This window comes from Mustela erminea, chromosome 2, assembly GCF_009829155.1.
Source record: "Mustela erminea isolate mMusErm1 chromosome 2, mMusErm1.Pri, whole genome shotgun sequence".
Classification (NCBI taxonomy): domain Eukaryota; kingdom Metazoa; phylum Chordata; class Mammalia; order Carnivora; family Mustelidae; genus Mustela; species Mustela erminea.
In genome coordinates, this window is record NC_045615.1 from 160,807,833 (window position 1) to 160,826,657 (window position 18,825).

The 18,825-nt window shown below is 39.1% G+C and overlaps 1 protein-coding gene across 2 annotated transcripts in view; it reads left to right on the forward strand.

The window, feature by feature from the left end:
- Nucleotides 1–14,645, forward strand: part of MRPL1 (mitochondrial ribosomal protein L1) — a 108,467-nt gene extending 93,822 nt beyond the window's left edge. For both annotated transcript variants that reach the window (XM_032334681.1, XM_032334679.1), the window contains exon 9: nucleotides 14,452–14,645. In XM_032334681.1, coding sequence (XP_032190572.1) covers nucleotides 14,452–14,585 — 134 coding nt within the window. In that variant the 3' untranslated portion in view covers nucleotides 14,586–14,645. The remainder of the gene's footprint in view (nucleotides 1–14,451) is intronic.
- Nucleotides 14,646–18,825: the final 4,180 nt, after the last annotated feature.

Consider the following 18,825-nt stretch of genomic DNA (forward strand, 5'->3'; position numbering starts at 1 on the left):
TTTAGTTTCAAGGGTACAACATAATAATTCAACATTTGTATACATTACAAATTGATCACCACCGTAAGTCTAGTTACCATCTGTCCACATACAAAGGTAACACAGTAATGCTGACTTTATTTCCTGTGCTGTGCATCACATCCCCTTGGCTGATTGATTTCATAACTGAAAGTTTGTTCCTCCTGATTCCCTCACCCGTTTTGTCCCCTCCCCCAGCTCCCTTCCCCTCTGGCACCCACCAGTCTGTTCTCCGTGTCTGTAAGATGGGGTTTGGTTTCCTTAGTTTGTTGTGTATTTTAGATTTTACTTATCAGTGAAATCATTGATATTTACCTTTCTCTGTCTGCCTCATTTCACTTAGCAAAGTCTCCTCGAGGTCCATTAATGCCACAAATAGTTAGATTTCATTCTTTAATATGCCTCAGTAATATTTTATTGTGTGTGTGTGTGTGTGTGTGTGTGTGTGTGTGTGCGCGCGCACGTGCACCATATCTTCTTTGTTCTTCATGTATAGATGGACGCTTAGGTTGTCTCCTGATCTTGACTATTGCAAATAGGCTGCAAGGAACGTAGGGCTGCATATATCTTTTCAAACTAGTGTGTTCATTTTCTTCTGGTACATACCCATAAGTGGAATTGCTGGGCCATATGGTCATTCTTTTGGTGGTTTTTTGAGGAATCCTCATACTCTTTTCCAGTGTCTGCCCTAATTTACATTCCCACTAACAATGCATGAGGGTTCTCTTTTTCTCCACGTCCTTGCCAACAGCCTTGATAACAGCCACTCTGACAGGTGTGAGCTGATAGCTCATTGTGGTTTGGATTTGCATTTCCCTGGTGATGAGTGATGGTGAGCTTTTCATGTGCCTGTTGTCCTCCTGTGTGTTTGGGAAATTGTCTGTTTAGATTCTCTGCCCTATTTATTTATTTATTTATTTATTGTCCTTCTCAGTCTTTTTGTTTTGATCTGTTTGCCTCACTTTCTTTTCTTTTCTTTATTTCTTTCTTTTCAGCATAACAGAATTCATTGTTTCTGCACCACACCCAGTGCTCCAGGCAATCCGTGCCCTCTCTAATACCCACCACCTGGTTCCCCCAACCTCCTATTCCCCCCCCCCCCCGCCCCTTCAAACCCCTCAGATTGTTTCTCAGAGTCCATAGTCTCTCATGGTTCACCTCCCCTTCCAATTTCCCCCAACTCCCTTCTCCTCTCCATCTCCCCTTGTCCTCCATGCTATTTGTTATGCTCCACAAATAAGTGAAACCATATGATAATTGACTCTCTCTGCTTGACTTATTTCACTCAGCATGATCTCTTCCAGTCCCGTCCATGTTGCTACAAAAGTTGGGTATTCGTCCTTTCTGATGGAGGCATAATACTCCATAGTGTATATGGACCACATCTTCCTTATCCATTCGTCCGTTGAAGGGCATCTTGGTTCTTTCCACAGTTTGGTGACTGTGGCCATTGCTGCTATGAACATTGGGGTACAGATGGTCCTTCTTTTCACTACATCTGTATCTTTGGGGTAAATACCCAGGAGTGCAATGGCAGGGTCATAGGGAAGCTCTATTTTTAATTTCTTAAGGAATCTCCACACTGTTCTCCAAAGTGGCTGCACCAACTTGCATTCCCACCAACAGTGTAAGAGGGTTCCCCTTTCTCCACATCCTCTCCAACACATGTTGTTTCCTGTCTTGCTAATTTTGGCCATTCTAACTGGTGTAAGGTGGTATCTCAATGTGGTTTTGATTTGAATCTCCGTGATGGCTAATGATGATGACCATTTTTTCATGTGTCTGTTAGACATTTGTGTGTCTTCTTTGGAGAAGTGTGTGTTTATGTCTTCTACCCATTTTTTGATTATCTGTTTTGTGTGGTTGAGTTTGAGCGGTTCTGTATAGATCTTGGATATCAGCCCCTTGTCTGTAGTGTCATTTGTGAATATCTTCTCGCGTTCTGTGGGTTGCCTCTTTGTTTTGTTGACTGTTTCCTTTGCTGTGCAGAAGCTTTTGATCTTGATAAAGTTCCAGAAGTTCATTTTCACTTTGGTTTCCTTTGCCTTTGGAGACATGTTTTGAAAGAAGTTGCTGTGGCCGATGTCAAAGGGATTACTGCCTGTGTTCTCTTCTGGGATTTTGATAGATTCCTGCTTCACGTTGAGGTCTTTCATCCATTTGAGTTTATTTTTGTGTATGGTATGAGAAAATGGTCGAGTTTCATTCTTCTACACATAGCTGTCCAATTTTCCCAGCACCATTTATTGAAGAGACTGTTTTTTTTCCACTGGATGTTTTTTCCTGCTTTGTTGAAGATTATTTGATCATAGAGTTGAGGGTCCAAATCTGGACTCTCCACTCTGTTCCACTGGTCTATGTGTCTGTTTTTGTGCCAGTACTGTGCTGTCTTGGTGATCACAGCTTTGTAGTAAAGCTTGAAACCAGGAACGTGATGCTCCCAGCTTTGTTTCTCTTTTTCAACAGTTCCTTAGCAATTTGGAGTCTTTTCTGGTTCCATACAAATTTTAGGACTGTTTGTTCCAGCACTTTGAAGAATGCTGGTGGAATTTTGATCAGGATGGCAATGAAAGTATAGGTTGCTCTAGGCAGTATAGACATTTTAACAATGTTTATTCTTCCAATACACAAGCGTGGAATGCTTTTCTATCTTTTCGTGTCTTCTTCAGTTTCTTTCATGAGTGTTCTGTAGTTCCTTGAGTACAGATCTTTTACCTTTTTGGTTAGATTTATTCCAAGGTACCTTATAGTTCTTGGTGCCATAGTAAATGGAATCGATTTTCTAATTTCCCTTTCTATATTTTCATTGTTAGTGTATAAGAAAGCAACTGATTCCCATACATTGATTTTGTATCCTGCCACATTACTGAATTGCTACATGAGTTCTAGTAGTTCAGTTGTGGGGTCTTTTGGGCTTTCCATATAAAGTATCTTCTCATCTGTGAAGAGAGAGTTTGATTTCTTATTTGCCAGTTTGAGTACCTTTTATTGCTTTTTGTTGTCTGATTGCTGTTGCTAGGAATTCTAGTACTATGTTGAACAACAGTGGCGAGAGTGGGCATCCTTGTTGCGTTCCTGATCTCAAAGGGAAGGCCCTCAGTTTTTCCCCATTGAGAATCATATTCTCTGTGGGGTTTTCATAGATAGATTTTATGAAGTTGAGGAATGTTCTGTCTCTCCCTACAGTTTGAAGAGTTTTAATCAGAAACGGATGCTGGATTTTGTCAAATGCTTTTCTGCATCAATTGAGAGGACCATGTGGTTCTTCCCTCTTCTCTTATTGATTTGTTCTGTCACACTGATTGACTTGCTAATGTTGAACCACCCTTGCATCCCAGGGATAAATCCCACCTGGTCATGGTGGATAATCTTTAATGTACTGTTGGATCCTATTAGCTAGCATCTTGTTGAGAATCTTGGCATCCATATTCATCAGGGATATTGGTCTGAAATTCTCCTTTTTGATGGGGTCTTTGCCTGGTTTGGGGAACAAGGTAATGCTGGCTTAATAGAAAGAGTCTGGAAGTTTTCCCTCTTTTTCTATTTCTTGAAAGCGCTTCAGAAGAATAGGTATTATTTCTTCTTTGAATTTTTGTTATAATTCCCCAGGGAATCTGTTAGGTCCTGGGCTCTTTTTTTTTGGGAGGTTCTTGATCACTGCTTCAATCTCATTAGTAGATATTGGTCTATTCAAGTTGTCAGTTTCCTCCTGTTTCAGTCTTAGAAGTTTATAGGTTTCCAGGAATGTATCCATTTCTTTTAGGTTGTTTAACTTATTGGCATATAAGTGTTGATAATACTTTGTGATGATTGTTTCTGTTTCCTTGGTGTTAGTCATGATCTCTCGCCTTTCATGCATAATTTTATTAAGTTTGGTCCTCTCTGTTTTCTTTTGGATTAGTTTGGCCAGTGGTTTATCGATCTTATTAAGTCTTTCAGAGAACCAGCTTTTAGTTTTGTTGATGTGTTCTACTGTATCTCTGATCTACTGTATCTCATTGACCTCTGCTCTAATCACATTTCCCTTATTGTGCATGGGGTTGGCTTAATTTGTTGTTGATTTTCCAGTTCTTTAAGGTGTAAAGAGAGTTAGTGTATTCGGAATTTTTCAGGTTTTTTTAGTGAGCCTTGGATGGCTATATTTCCCCCTTAGGACCGCCTTTGCCATTGGTCCAGGTTTTGGACCAATGTGTCTTCATTCTCATTGGTTTCCTTGAATTGTTTAAGTTCCTCTTTGATTTCCTGGTTGATCCAAACATTTTTGAGCAGGATGGTCTTTAACTTTCAAGTGTTTGAATTCCTTCCAACCTTTTTCTTGTGATTGAGTTTCAGTTTCAAAGCATTGTGGTCTGAGAATATGCAGGGAATAATCTCAGTCTTTTGGTATTGGTTGAGCCCTGATATGTGACCCAGTATGTGGTGTATTCTGGAGAGAGTTCCATGTGCACTCAAGAAGGATGAGTATTCTGTTGTTTTAGGGTGGAATGTTCTACATAGATCTATGAGGTTCATCTGGTTCAATGTGTTGATCAAACCTCTTGTTTCTTTGTTGATTTTCTGCTTAGATGATCTGTTTGCTGTTGAGAGTGGCGTGTTAAGATCCCCTAAAATTAATGTGTTCACATCAATATGACTATTTTCTTTAACAGTTGGCTTATGTAGTTGGCTGCTCCTATGTTGGGGGCATAAATATTTACAGTTGTTAGCTCTTGTTGGATAGACCCTTTAAGAATGATGTGTAGTGTCCTTCTGTATCTCTGACTACAGTCTTTAGTTTAAAATCTAATTTATCTCCCAGCTTTCTTTTGAGGTCCATTGGCATGAAAGATGGTTCTCTATCCCTTCACTTTCTGGGTGTATCTTTAGGTTCAAAATGTTTCTCTTGTAGACAACATATGGATGGGTCCTGTTGTTTTTTCCAGTCTGCAACCCTGTGCCTTTTTATGGGAGCACTTAGGCTGTTCACATTGAGAGTAATTATTGAAAGATAAGTTTTTATTGACATCATATTGCCTGTGAAGTCCTTGTTTCTATACATTGTCTCTGTATATTTCTGTTCTGTATCACTCTTGGATTCTTTCTTTTATAGATCCCCCTTAGTTTTTCTTGTAGTGCTGGCGTGGTGGTCACATAGTCTTTTAGACCTTGCTGGTCTTGGAAGCTCTTTATCTCTCCATTCATTCTGAATGTCAGCCTTGCTGGATAAAGTATAGTTGGCTGCATATTCTTCTCATTTAATGCCCTGAGTATGTCTTGCCAGTCCTTTCTGGTTAGCCAGGTTTCTGTGGACAGGTCTGACGTTATTCTGATGCTCCTTCCTCTGTACGTAAGGAATCTCTTTCCCCTATCTGCCGTTAAGATATCCTGTCTGAATTTATGATTCGTGAATCTCACAATTATGTACCTTGAGGTCTTTCTAGACTTGTTGATCTTTGGGAGGGTCCTCTCTGCCTCTAGGACATGTACACTTGTTCCATTTCCCAGATTAGGGAAATTTTCATCCAGTATTTGTTAAATTATATCTTCTAGTCTTCTCTCTTTCTCCATCCCCCTCAGGGATCCCAGTAATTCTGGCATTGGAATGTTTCATTGCATCATTTATTTCCTTAATTCTCTTTTCATGGCTTCTATGTTGTTTGTTCAAGGCCTCCTCCTGGTCCTGCTTTTCTATCATTTTGTCTTCTAGATTACTAATTCAGCCTTCTGCTTCGGTTACTCTCGCTGTTAGAGTATTTAGATTAGAGTGGATCTTCTTGATAACATTTTTACCTTCTGCTAGATGGCTCTCACTTCCACTTTTAGAGATTCTACGTTGCCACTAATGGTCTTCTCCAACCTAGCCATTGCCTGAACAATTTTTACCCTAAATTCCAGTACCAACATATGGCTTATGTCCATATCCAATAATTCTGTGGCAGAAGTCACAGTCTCTGAGTTTTTCCTCTTTTGGGTGTTCTTCCTCCTAGTCATTTTGGTGAGAGGTGGTTGAGGGGATATAGAGCTGAATATACTGAACATGATCCAGTCAAGATGCCCCTTGGAAAGTTTTGGAGCAATTGGAAGTTACCACCAATAAGAAAGAAAAATGATAAAAAGAGAAAAAAGACAGGAAAAAAACAGAAAAAAAAAAAACAGCCAAAATGAGTCCCCAAAGTAAGATTTATAATATACATAAACTGAAAATGAACAAACAGAAAGACTAACAAAAGTAAAAGACAAGAAAGAAAAAAAAGAAAAACTCAGCCAAAATGAACCCCAAGAATAAGATTTATATGGTAGTAAAACAGAAACAAATATACAGAAAGAATAAGATAACCAAGGGACGCCTGGGTGGCTCAGTTGGTTGAGCGGCTGCCTTCGGCTCAGGTCATGATCCCAGCGTCCTGGAATCGAGTCCCACATTGGGCTCCTTGCTCGGCAGGGAGCCTGCTTCTCCCTCTGCCTGCCATTCTGTCTGCCTGTGCTCGCTCTCTCTCCCTCTCTCTCTGACAAATAAATAAAATCTTTAAAAAACAAAAAAAGAATAAGATAACAGAAAAATAAGATGGGAAGGTGGTTATAAACCCTTGATGTGGGCAAGGAAGGTTATTTCAGTATTTCCTGGGGGTATCTTTTTATCTTTGTTAAAGGACTCAACTTTCCAGAGATACAGGGAAATTAAAACTGGCTTATGTACAGGAGTAGTATTGAATAAGAAAAAAAGGATTACCTTGAAGCTTATTATATCTATATATACTAAAAAAAAAAGAAAATGAAACCCAGGTATATGTATAAAAAAGTTCAAGTTCAAAAGTTGTTATGTAATATGTTGTATTTAATATCTAGTTGTAATGGTAAGTAGGTTAAAAAAATAAAAGAAGAATTGTGAGAACTAATTGTAAAAAGTTGTATCTATGAAATATACACGTTTTAGGGCAAAACTGGGAGCTTAATATATTGTTTTCCCCTATGTTGGGGTTTTACAGTTTTATGGGGACCCTGTGGTGGTTGTCCTCTCATTCTTTTGGCTTGTCTTCTGGGGGCAGGGCCTGTGTGTTATTTTTCAGTCAGTCTTGCTTGGTCTGAGTCACCCTGCCTTCTATCAAGGGTCTGGGCTCTGTGGAAACCTGTTTTTCAGGTTTTTGTACTCTGGAGGTTTTTGGTTTGGGGCAGCTTTTTGCAGCTTTTCAGAGGGCTAGTGCAAAAAGTAAACTGTCTGTACTCAGTCCTTGGCCTCAGAGAGAAACCTCAGTCTGATCCCCCCTGGATGGTCCAGAACACACAGTCTCCCCCTCTGCAATCTCCGCTGAACACCGTAACCTTCTACAGCGAATGCAGACTCCAAGCCACTGTCTAATGGTTGCCCGATGTCCCCACTTGTCTCTGCACCCTTCTTGCCTCTAAAACCGCAAGTACATTGGTCTGGGGGTGCCCGATCCTGGCGGCTGTCAGTACTGCTGTCTGGGGTCCACACCCATGACCTGGCAGCAGTGCAGGTTGCAGAAGCCTACGGGTTCAAAGACTGCCTGCTGGCGCCCACACCAGGCTCTCTGGGGCAGGCGTGGGTGCGAGCCCTGAGGCTATGACCGTCCTGGGACCGTGGGCTTAGGACCGTGCCCGTGGCCATCTGATCCCACCCGTTGCACCTGAAGACCTTTTGTTCTCTTTGAGCGCTTTTCATTAGACTCCAGGTTGATGCTGGTCCCCAAGCATGGGACATTTTCTTATTGGGGTATTACTTTCCAGTGAGTCGCTTGTGGTGGCTCCCTCATGCTTCTGTTTATCCTCTGATATCAGTCCAATAGTTGCGCTCTGCTTTACCTCTCCACTGGTGTCCTCCGCCTCCGTAGAGATCCGGAAGAATGTAATCTTCATCTCAGGCTGATGTCGCGGGTATTCAGAGTGTTCTGGTAGACATTTAGCTCACCTCAGGGGACTGATTGAAACAGGGTCTCCTGCTTCTTCACCATCTTGCTCCTGCCCTGTCCCCTGCCACTTTACTGAATTTGTTTATTGGTTCTAATTGGTTTTTGGTGTATTCATCATTTTTTTTTTTTATCTATAATACCATGTCTGCTGCAAACGGACAATTTTACATCTTCCTTTCCTACATGTTGTTGCCTAAGTGCTGTGACTAGGAATTCCAATGCTGTGTTGACTAATAGTGGGGAGAGTGGGCATCCTTGTCTTTGTTCCTGATCTTAAAGGAAAGCTTCTAGCTTTTCATCATTTAGTATGATATTAATTGTGGGTTTGTATATGACCTTTAGTATGTTAAGGTGTGTATGTTCTCTCTTTACCTGCTTTGTAGATAGTTTTTATTGTAAATGGATATGACTTTTGTTAGATGGTTTTTCTACATGTATTGAGGTGATCATATGATTTTTATTTTACATTTTGTTAATCTGTATCACATTGATGTATGCATGTTGAACCATCCTTTCGTCCCTGGAATAAATCCCACTTAATCATGGGTTATGATTCTTTTAATGTATATTTGAATTTGGTTTGCTAATACGTTGTGGAAGAGTTACGCATATATGTTCATCAGGGTTATTGTAATTTTCTTTTTTTGTGATGGTGTTGTGTAATTTTGGTGTCAGGGTAATAATACTGGCCTTATAAAATGAGTTTGGATGCGTTCTGTCCGCTTCAGGTTTTTGGAAGAGTTAAAGGAAGTTAGGTACTAAATCTTCCTTAAATGTCTGTCAGAAATCACCAGTCAAGCCATTTGGTTTTGGCTTTTTGTTTGTTAGGAGGTTTTTGATTACTGAGTCAGTTCAGTCTCTTTTCTATTATCAGTTTGTTCAGATTTTTTTGTTCTTCCTGATTCAGTCTTCGAAGTTTGTTTGTTTCTAAGTATTTGATAGGTTTTGCTAGCTTATCCGGTTTGTTGACATATAACTGTTCATAGTAGTCTTAGGATTTTGTATTTCTGTGGTATCAGTTATAATTTTCTTTCATTTATGACTTTTTCTTGTTGAGTCTAATTAATGATTTGTCAATTTTGCTTATCTTTTCAAAGAACCAGCTCTTAGTATCATTCTTTTTTTTTTTTTTTAAGATTTTATTTATTTGTTTGACAGAGATCACAAGTAGGCAGAGAGGCAGGCAGAGAGAGAGAGGAGGAAGCAGGTTACCCGCTGAGCAGAGACCCCCAATGCGGAACTCAATCCCAGGACCCTGGGATCATGACCTGAGCCACAGGTAGAAGCTTAACCCACTGAGCCACCCAGGTTCCCCTCATTTATTTTTTTCTATTTTCCTTTTAGGTCTATTTCATTTCTTTCTCTTTTTTTTCATTATTTTCCACTCTAATATTTATTTATTTTAAAGGTTTTATTTGTTTATTTGACAGAGAGATCACAAGTAGGCAGAGCAACAGTCTTAGAGAGAGGGGGAAGCAGGCTTCCTGCTGAGCAGAGAGCACAATGCGGGGCTCAATCCCAGGACCCTGAAATCATGACCTGAGCCGAAGGCAGAGAGGCTTAATCCACTAAGCCACCCGGGCGCCCCAACTCTGATATTTATTATTTCTTTTCTTGTACTAACTTTGTGTTTAATTTGTTCCTCGTTTTGTAGTTCCTTTAGGTTTAAAGTTAAGTTGTTTGAGATTTTTCTTGTGTTTTGAAGTAGGCCTGTGTTGCTATAAACTTCTCTCTTCCAACCACTTCTAATGCATCCCATAGATTTTTGTATGTTGTATTTCTGTTTTCACATGTCTCTAGGTATTTTTAAATTTTTCCTTTTATTTCTTTGATGACCCATTGTTGTAGCATGTTATTTAATCTGCATGTTTTTGTGTTTTTCCCATTCTTTTTCTTGTAATTGACTTCTAGTTCCCATATTATTGTGGTCAGAAAAGATTCTTGATATGATTTCAGTCTTAAATTTATTGAGAGTTGTTTTGTGGCCTAACCCATGATCTGTCTGTCTTGGAGAATGTTCCATGTGCACTTGACAAGAATGTGTGTTCTGTTTTTTTTGGTTTGTTTGTTTGTTTGTTTGTTTGTTTTTAAAGATTATTATGTATTTATATGACAGACAGAGATCACAAGTAGGCAGAGAGGCAGGCAGAGAGACAGGGGGAAGCAGGCTCCCTGCTGAGCAGAGAGCCCGATGTGGGGCTCGGTCCCAGGATCCTGGGATCATGACCCGAGCCGAAGGCAGAGGCTTTAACCCACTGAGCCACCCAGGTGCCCCAAATGTGTGTTCTGTTTTGAATGGAATGTTTTGTGTAAATCTATCAAGTCCATTTGGTCTAATGTGTTGTTTACGGGTGATGTTTCCTTATAGATTATCTGTTTAGGTGATCATTGATGTTTAAGTGGAGTGTTAAAATCCCCTACTATTGCTGTCAATCTTTTCCTCAAGATTATTAATATTTGTTTTATATATTTTGGTCCTCCTATGTTGGGTGCATAGATATTTATAATAGTATATCTTCTTGCCAGGTTGACCCTTTTATCATCTATGTAATGACCTTCTTTGTCTTTTATTACATTCTGTTTTAAAATCTGTTTTGCTGGGGTGCCTGGGTGGCTCAAATGGTTAAACGTCTGCCTTTGGCTCAGGTCATGATCTCTAGAGCCTGGGATCTAGTCCCACGTCCAGCTTCCAGCTCAACAGGGAGTCTGTTTCTCCTTCTACCTCTCCCCCTGCTTGTGCTTTCTGTCTCTCTCTGGCTCAAATGAATAAACAAAATCTTCAAAAAAATTAAAAAAAAAATAGAATCTGTTTTGTTGGGTAAATTGAGCTAAACCAGCTTCTTGTTTGTTTCCATTTACATGGAATATCTTTTTCCGTCCCTTTACTCCCAGTCCTTACTTCTTTTTTTGTTTGTTTTCTTTTTAGATTTTATTTCAAAAGCTCCACTTTTGTGCTGAGTCTCTTATAGGCAGGGTATAGATGAGTCTTGTTTTTGGGTTTTGTGTGTGTTCTTTTTTTAAGATTTTATTTGTTAGAGAGAACACGCAAGCTAGCACAAGCAGGGGGAGTGGCAGGCAGAGGGAGCAGCAGGCTCCCTGCTAATAAGCAAGGAGCCCAATGCGGGACTCCATCCCAGATCCCTGGGATTGTGACCTAAGCCAAAGGGAGATGCTTAACCAACTGAGCCACCCGGGTGTCCCTTGTTTTTGTTTATAAATCCATTCAGCTACTCTCTGTCTTTAATTAAAGGATTTAGTCCATTTACATTTAAAGTAATTATTGGTAGGTGTGTACTTATTGCCATTTGGTTAACTGTTTTCTGGGTGTTTTTATTGTTACTCTCTGTTTCTTTCTTCTCCTTTTCTATTTCCTCCTGGTTTGTTAATTTCCTTTAATGTTATGTTTAGATTCCTTTCTCATTTTCTTTTTATATTTGTGACAAGTTTTTCTCTTTGTGGTTACCAGGAGGTTCACATATACCATTCTATGTGTATAGCAGTCTGTTTTCAGTTGGTAGCAACTTAATTAAAACTTACTCCAGAACTCTGCATTTTTATTTCACCTTCTGTATTTTATGGTTTTTATGTCACATTTTATACTTTTTCATTTTATGTATCCCTTAACTAATTATTATAGCTTTAGTTAGTTTTACCACTTTCTCTTTTGACTTTTCTGCTAGCTGTATAAGTAAGTAAATGTACTACCTTTACAATATATTTTCCAGTGAGATTTTTACTTTAGTATATTTTCTTGTCATTATTAACAGTCTTTCATTTCAGCTTAAAGAAGTTCCTTTGACATTTTTTTAAAGACTTTATTTATTTATTTGTTTTATTTATTTATTTGACAGAGAGAGAGAGATCACAAGTAGGCAGAGAGGCAGAGAGAGGGAGAGGAGGAAGCAGGCTCCCTGCTGAGCAGAGAGCCTGGTGTGGGGCTCTATCCCAGCACCCTGAGATCATGACCTGAGCCAAAGGCAGAGGCTTAACTCATTGAGCCACCCAGGTGCCCCCATCTTTTGACATTTCTTATAAGGTTGGTTAGTGATCATGAGCTCCTTTAGCTTTTACTTATCTGAAAAACTGTCTCTCCTTCTATTTTGAATGATAAGCTTCTTGGTGGATTATTCTTGGTTATAAGTTTTTTCCTTTAAGAACTTTGAATATGGGGGCACCTGGGTGGCTCAGTGGGTTAAAGCCTCTGCCTTCGGCTCAGGTCATGATCCCAGGGTCCTGGGATCGAGCCCCACATTGGGATCTCTGCTCGGCCGGGAGCCTGCTTCCCTCTCTCTCTCTGCCTGCCTCTCTGTCTGCTTGTGAGCTCTGTCTGTCAAATAAAAAAATTAAAAAAAAAAAAAAAAAAAACTTTGAATATGTCTTGCTGGTCAATTTGGCCTTCAATGTTTCTTCTGAAAAATTTGCTGATAACTCTATGAGGTTTCCTTTGTATGTGTCAAGTTGTTTTTTTCCTGCTGCTTTTAAGAACTCTCTCTTTAACTTTTGACATTTTAATGATAACATGTCTTGGCGTGACTCTCTTTGGTTTCATCTCTTCGGAACTTTCTGACCTTCTTGGATCTGGATGTTGATTTCCTTCCTGAAGTTAGGTTTTTCAATTATTATTTCTTTGTATAAGTTTTCTGCCCCTTTCTTTTCCTTCTGGGACCCCTATAATGAGAATGTTATTCTGCTTGATGTTGTCCTCTGTGTTCCTTAAACTATTTTCACTATTTAAAATTCTTTTTCCTTTTTGTTCCCTTGTCTGGGTGAGTCCTCTCCTGTGTCTGCCAGGTTAGTGCTCTGTTCTTCATCCAGTCTACTGTTGAACCCCTCGTGTGTAGGCAGTTCAGTAATTTTGTTCTTCAGCTCTGTGATTTTTGTTTCGTACTTTCATGTATTTTCTCTCTCTTTGTTGAAGTTCTCCTTGTGTTCATTCATTCTTCTCCTGAGTAAGCACCTTTATGACCATTATTACTTTGATCTCTTCATCAGGTCGATTACTGATCTCCATTTCGTTAAAGTCTTTTTCGGAGGTGTTGCCTTGTTCTTTTGTATTGAAATAACTCCCTCTCCCAGTCTTGAGGGAGTGGCCCTGTGTACAAGATTTTCTATGGGGCTTAGAAGTACAAGGGAGCCATTGCTCAAGGGGCATCCCCTGTGTGGACTTCACACACCTGTCGGCTGTGTGTGGGTTGGGGTGAAATGGGTGTGGGGTGCTTGTCTGTCTGTAGGCAGTGGAGGAAGGAATGAAGGAGCCGGGGTGGGGTCTCACCTGACTGGCTGTGCAACAGGTTGCATTTTTGGGTGCGGCTGCTCACCTGGTTGGTCGTGGTTTGGCTGCAGCACGGTGAGGTAGTCGTGCATGGGGCTCTGGCCCCCCAGCTGTGCTGTGGCTGGGGAATGGGGGCGCAGAGCATGCCCAGTGGCATTAGGTTAGAGTGGGGTCGCCAGCATGGCTCCCACCAGCACAGACATGAGCAAGGTTAAATGAGATTGCAAAAATGGCAGCTGCCTGCACTTTCATCCCCAGAGAGTCTCAGCAGGTTCCTGCTTTTCAGGTTGCTTTAGGATTAATAAGGGGGTTTCCTTCACATACAGTCCAGAGGCTTTTCAGACGGCTTCTTTTTTGCACGAGGTTGTGGAGTGAGTTTGTATGTGAATCTAAAGTCCATTCTCTGTTCTTTCCAGTTCTATGATTCTGGATGCACCCTATTGGTTTTCAAAGCCATAATTTTGGGAGCTCATCTCTCTGGTACAGGACACAGTGGTTGGGGTGCCTGGTGTGGAAGACAAAACCCTTGGTCAGCAGGGAAAAGTTCTGTATTTTTGAGATCCCTCCTGATTGTCGGTAACCTTGCCTGGGATGGGGCTTTTGCGGAGAGTGTGATCTCTGACTTTTCTGCCTCTCTCAGTGCAGCCCTTTTATCTTCTCTTATGGATATGCTGCTCGTGTGGTCCTCAGGACTTCTTTGAGGAATGTATTCATATGTAGTTGTAGATTTGCTGTGTCTGTGAGAAGAGGTGAGTTAAGGATCTTCTTATGCTGCCATCCTCAATTATCCGTCTTTTTTTGGGCGTTTTAAATGAAGTCCCTTAATTGTTCTTATGAAAAGCCTTTTAATTTTTAGGGAATTTTTACTAAATGTTCAGTAACACAGAATAGCATCGGTGCTGTTTCAAATAAATATTTAGAATATTGCCATCAAATGTAAATATCACCCCCTGCTCCCTTCACTTTCAGCTTTTCAGTAAGATAAATTCTAGGTGGTCATCTTCTGGAAGAGAGAAATTAATTATTACAGAATGTGTAGCTTCAAGGATAGTATGCTAGAGTACACTTAGTCTTCTACTGTAGACATGAGATGATATTCCTTGTAATTAAAAATATTACTTCAGTAATATCAGTACTTTTCAAAGGGAAAATATAATGTAAGTTTTATAAGGTTTGTTGTGTTTCTACTGGTTCTATTTTTTTCTATTCTATTTATGGAATAAAATAAAAGTTGATTCTTGTCCTTGTTTCCAGGACCTTTCGTGGTACGAGCTTTCCTTCGTAGTTCAACAAGTGAAGGTTTATTACTAAAGATCAAGCCATTGTTGCCTAAAGAAGTAGAAACCGAAGAAAGTAATGAGAAGATGCCCAAAAATATTCTATTATGAAATTATTTTCAGTGGATTAAGAAGCAACAGAGAAAATTATAAAACTATATAATTTCTACATTTGGTGTCTTGTTATTTCTTCATCATTGTACTTGACAGTGAATTTTAACACTTGGAAAATCTTACAGCACTTACTTTCTTTCTTTCTTTTTTTTTTTTTTTTTAAAGATCCTATGTATTTATTTGAGAGAAAGAGAGAGCACGAGCAAGGTGAGGGGCACATTCACCACTGAGCAGGGATCCTGATGTGGGCTTGATCCTGGGCCTCCAAGATCATGAACTGAGCCAAAGGCAGACACTTAACTGACTGAGCCATCCAGGCATCCCACAATACTTTCAAAAATAAGAAAATAAAATTTTCTCTGTCTAAACCTATATTTTAAATCTTCCTAAATTGTCTTCCTTAGAATTCAGATTCTGCATGCTGGTAATTATAGCAGCAATTTCTAGCTTAATAACTTTCCCTTGGGAGCCATACTATTCTGAGAGAAAAGTAATATTCTTAATTTTCATGAGACAGAGAATGACAGAGTCATGAGCTATATCACAAATATGACTATTTTCTACAGAAAAAGTGTGGCATATGTTTATTCTAAAAATTCTAAATGTCATTTGTGGTAGCATGAGTATAGAAAATGAGCTAGACATTAAAACATGGGAGGGAAATCTTTTTTTCTTTTAGGAATTAATTTATAATATTTGTGGGTTTTTTTTATAATAACAGTAGTATATAACTTAATGTTACCTTGCAAAATACATACAGTGAATCATGTTTTCACATACTTAACCTCATTTGAGCTTAAATCCCTTTAATCACAACTAGTAGGTTTGGTTAATGTTTGTTGAATGAACATCCCATGATGTAGATAGAAAAACTTCATTTAATGGGAAGAGTTAGGCTAGGAAGTTGAATGCCTTTCATCTAGTGTCAGTTTGCAAACTGTTGTTGGTCTTTAAGTATATACTGGTAGGTGACAAAATGGAAAACACAAGGATAATTTTGGCGTGCAGTTGCCCACTGTCCTTTGTTTGGGATGATGTCCTTTACGCAGAGACTACCTTTTTTTTGCAGATGTGCGCATGCTGCTTCCGTGAAGTGATAGTGTTGAAGAGTTCGTTGGTGGGTTTAGTAACGCCCACTCTGTAAAGAGTATTTTGGCAATTCCCAAACTGTTTCTGAAACACAGGTGGTTGGAGAAGTCCCAATGACCGTGAGCAACCACGGCACCTCATTAAGCTTTTTTCCACAGGAAAATTAAAATTTGAGGGCTGTTTATCCAAAAAAAAAGCTTTTTAAAAAAAAAGATTTTATTTATTTATTTGAGTGAGAGAGAGAGAGCACATGCGGGCAGAGGGATGAGCAGACTCCCTGGGGAGCAGGCAGCCTGACACAGGGCTCTATCCAGGACCGCGAGATCATGACCTGAGCCAAGGGCAGATGCTTAACTGACTGAACCCTGCAGGCACCCCACCAAAACCAGCTTTAACATTAACTCCAAAACAGTAGTAGTATTTTTTGTTGAGTGCCTGCTGCTGTCTTGTGTTCTACCTGCATCCTCTGCACAGCTCAGTGAGGGACGGCGTGTCCTCCCGCCTGCAGGGTACGGAATTGGAGACCTGTGTGAGCTCCCGTAAAGTAAGACTCAAACCTAGATCTGTCTGATTCTAAAGTCTGTTCTCTGAACCACATAACAGGGTGTTTGATCTCCTTTTTACATATTCTAAGAAAAATCAAACTGTTTAGCTGAACAGTTTAAAATTGTAAAAACACTGGATAATTCTACTTCAGTGTCTTCGTATCTCTGGCTACAGGGTTATGGCAAAGCTGTGTAAACAAAGTAGAAATTAGAGTGTTAGAAGGAGCTCTATGAGAAAAGAGTAGTAGGATGGGGAGAGAAAAAGGTACTTGTTTACCCCAGTTACTGTTTTTTGAAAGCTTACTGATTAATCACTATTTGAAGATCCTAATTTAGAATAGACATTCTATTACTATATTTATAGATCTTCTGATTAGTAGATTAAGCGTACTCCTATGATGGAAAGTTTTAAAAACTAATAAATATAAAAAAATAAATCTATTCATAATCCTACTACTCAGAGATAACCAGCATTAATATTTTGGTGCTCTTCATTGTCTTTTTCAATCAACAGAGACAGAAAGAGAGAGAGAACATACACATACGATGCTATAAAATAAGCATTTTTCCATATTATTTAAAATCTCATGCGGAAAGCATCATTTTAATGGTTGAGCAATATTCCATCCTATTGATGCTCTAATTTATGGAATCATTTCTTCATTGTTGGACATTTAACTTGCTTTCAAATCCCCCTCCTCTGTTATTTACAGTGCTTTGGAGAAAATCATGGAGTATAATTTATTTTCCTCACTATTCCTAGCAGTGTGATATTCCTGGGTTAAAAGGTATGATATGGCTAGAAGTCTTAATTATGTCTTAGAAAAGTGCCTTTGTGATCAGAACAAGGAAGTACGGTTGGAAAAGTTGCTCTGGGCAAGAACATTCCAGGGTTTTATTAACTGGCCTGTGAATAAATTATTCCCCACCCTTCCATTAAGCATTTTTCCTTAACTAGAACTAATGTTGAGTTGGGTGTTTATAATGGTTTATTTCTGGAAAAAAATAGAACCGTGCTAGATTACCCTTAATGTAAATATCTTTCTCTTTTGTATTATCATTTTATATTCTTCTTAGAGAACAGAAAATTAAATCTTCTATTTAAAGAGATTAAAAACTTAAAAATTGGGGTGCCTGGGTGGTTCAATGGGTTAAAGCCTCTGCCTTCAGCTCAGGTCATGATCCCAGGGTCCTGGGGTCAAGCCCCACATTGGGCTCTCTGCTCGGCAGGGAGCCTGCTACCTCTTCTCTCTCTGCCTGCCTCTCTGCCTACTTGTGATCTCTCTCTTTCAAATAAATAAATAAAATCTTAAAAAAAAAACTTAAAAATTTTATACTAAGTACCAGGGATATCCAAACTTTAGCGTGCATCCAAGGATATCACCTGGTAGGCTCACAGTCACAAATTTCTGGGTTCTGCTTAGCAGTCGTTGGTAGCCCTTGAAAATTTTCATTTCTAACAAATTCCCAGGTGATGATACTGCCGTTTCATGGGACAACACTTTTGAGAACCCCTGTTACTTACCAATGGCTCTGTTAATCCTGGCTAAATTAAAAAACAAACAAACAAAAAACAACTCTGGCTGTGGTACCAGCAACAGTTTATTTAAAAATTCTAGGGGCACCTGGCTGGCTCAGTAGAGCACACAACTCTTAATTTCAGTGTTGTGAGTTCAAGCCCCTTGTTGGGCATGGAGCCTACTTAAAAAAAAAAAAAAAGAAAGAAAGAAAAATTTCCACAGGTAATTCTAATGCACCAGGACTGAGATTCACTGGTATATACAATTAGTTAGGTTATAAAGAAAAGTAAAATTTGCAATTAAAATAACAAGTATCTCTTAAAACTGGGATAGTAAAAAGATAATGTACCAAATTTAAGAACCAGGATTAATTATAGGTTTCTGGTCTATCTCTATGTGTAAATAATTTAAATTCTGGGTTCTCTGTGAAAAAAAAACAGTTCAAAATCTGGAATCTTCTGTAAAATAAGGACACCATAAAATGATCACCACTATACTTTCTGACAAAATTTCATACTTTTTGCAGGTGGCATTTCATGTCGCTAGAAGTTATGTAATATAACATTAATTAATATTCCTAATATAGACATACATGTGAACTTAAGTTTAATGGTACGATTACGAATTGGCTAGCGAAGGACCAGATGCTTGGCGGGAGTTGGGGGCATTTATTCCTCTAGTGATTGTTTTTCTGTAGCAAGCAGTTAATCACAGTGTCCAGTAGGTGGCGATCATAACCTATCATACAACTTTTAAATAGCCTTGAGCTTATTGGTAAATACTTGTTTTTTCATTTGACTATAAAGATAAAAAAGCAAAATTACTGTATAGACCACTTGGACCTTTGTTTTATAATAGGTCTTTTTTATTTGTTTATTTTATTCTGCTTTGGACATACCATGGAGTTTGCTTTAGTTGTCGTTGTATGTAGTGCTTTTTGTTTTAACTTTTATCATAGAATTTTTCAAACATATAGTAAATTTTTAAATTTTTTTTTTAATTTTTAATTTTTTAATTTATTTGACAGAGATCACCAGTAAGCAGAGAGGCAAGCAGGGGGGTGGGGGGAAGCAGGCTCCCCAC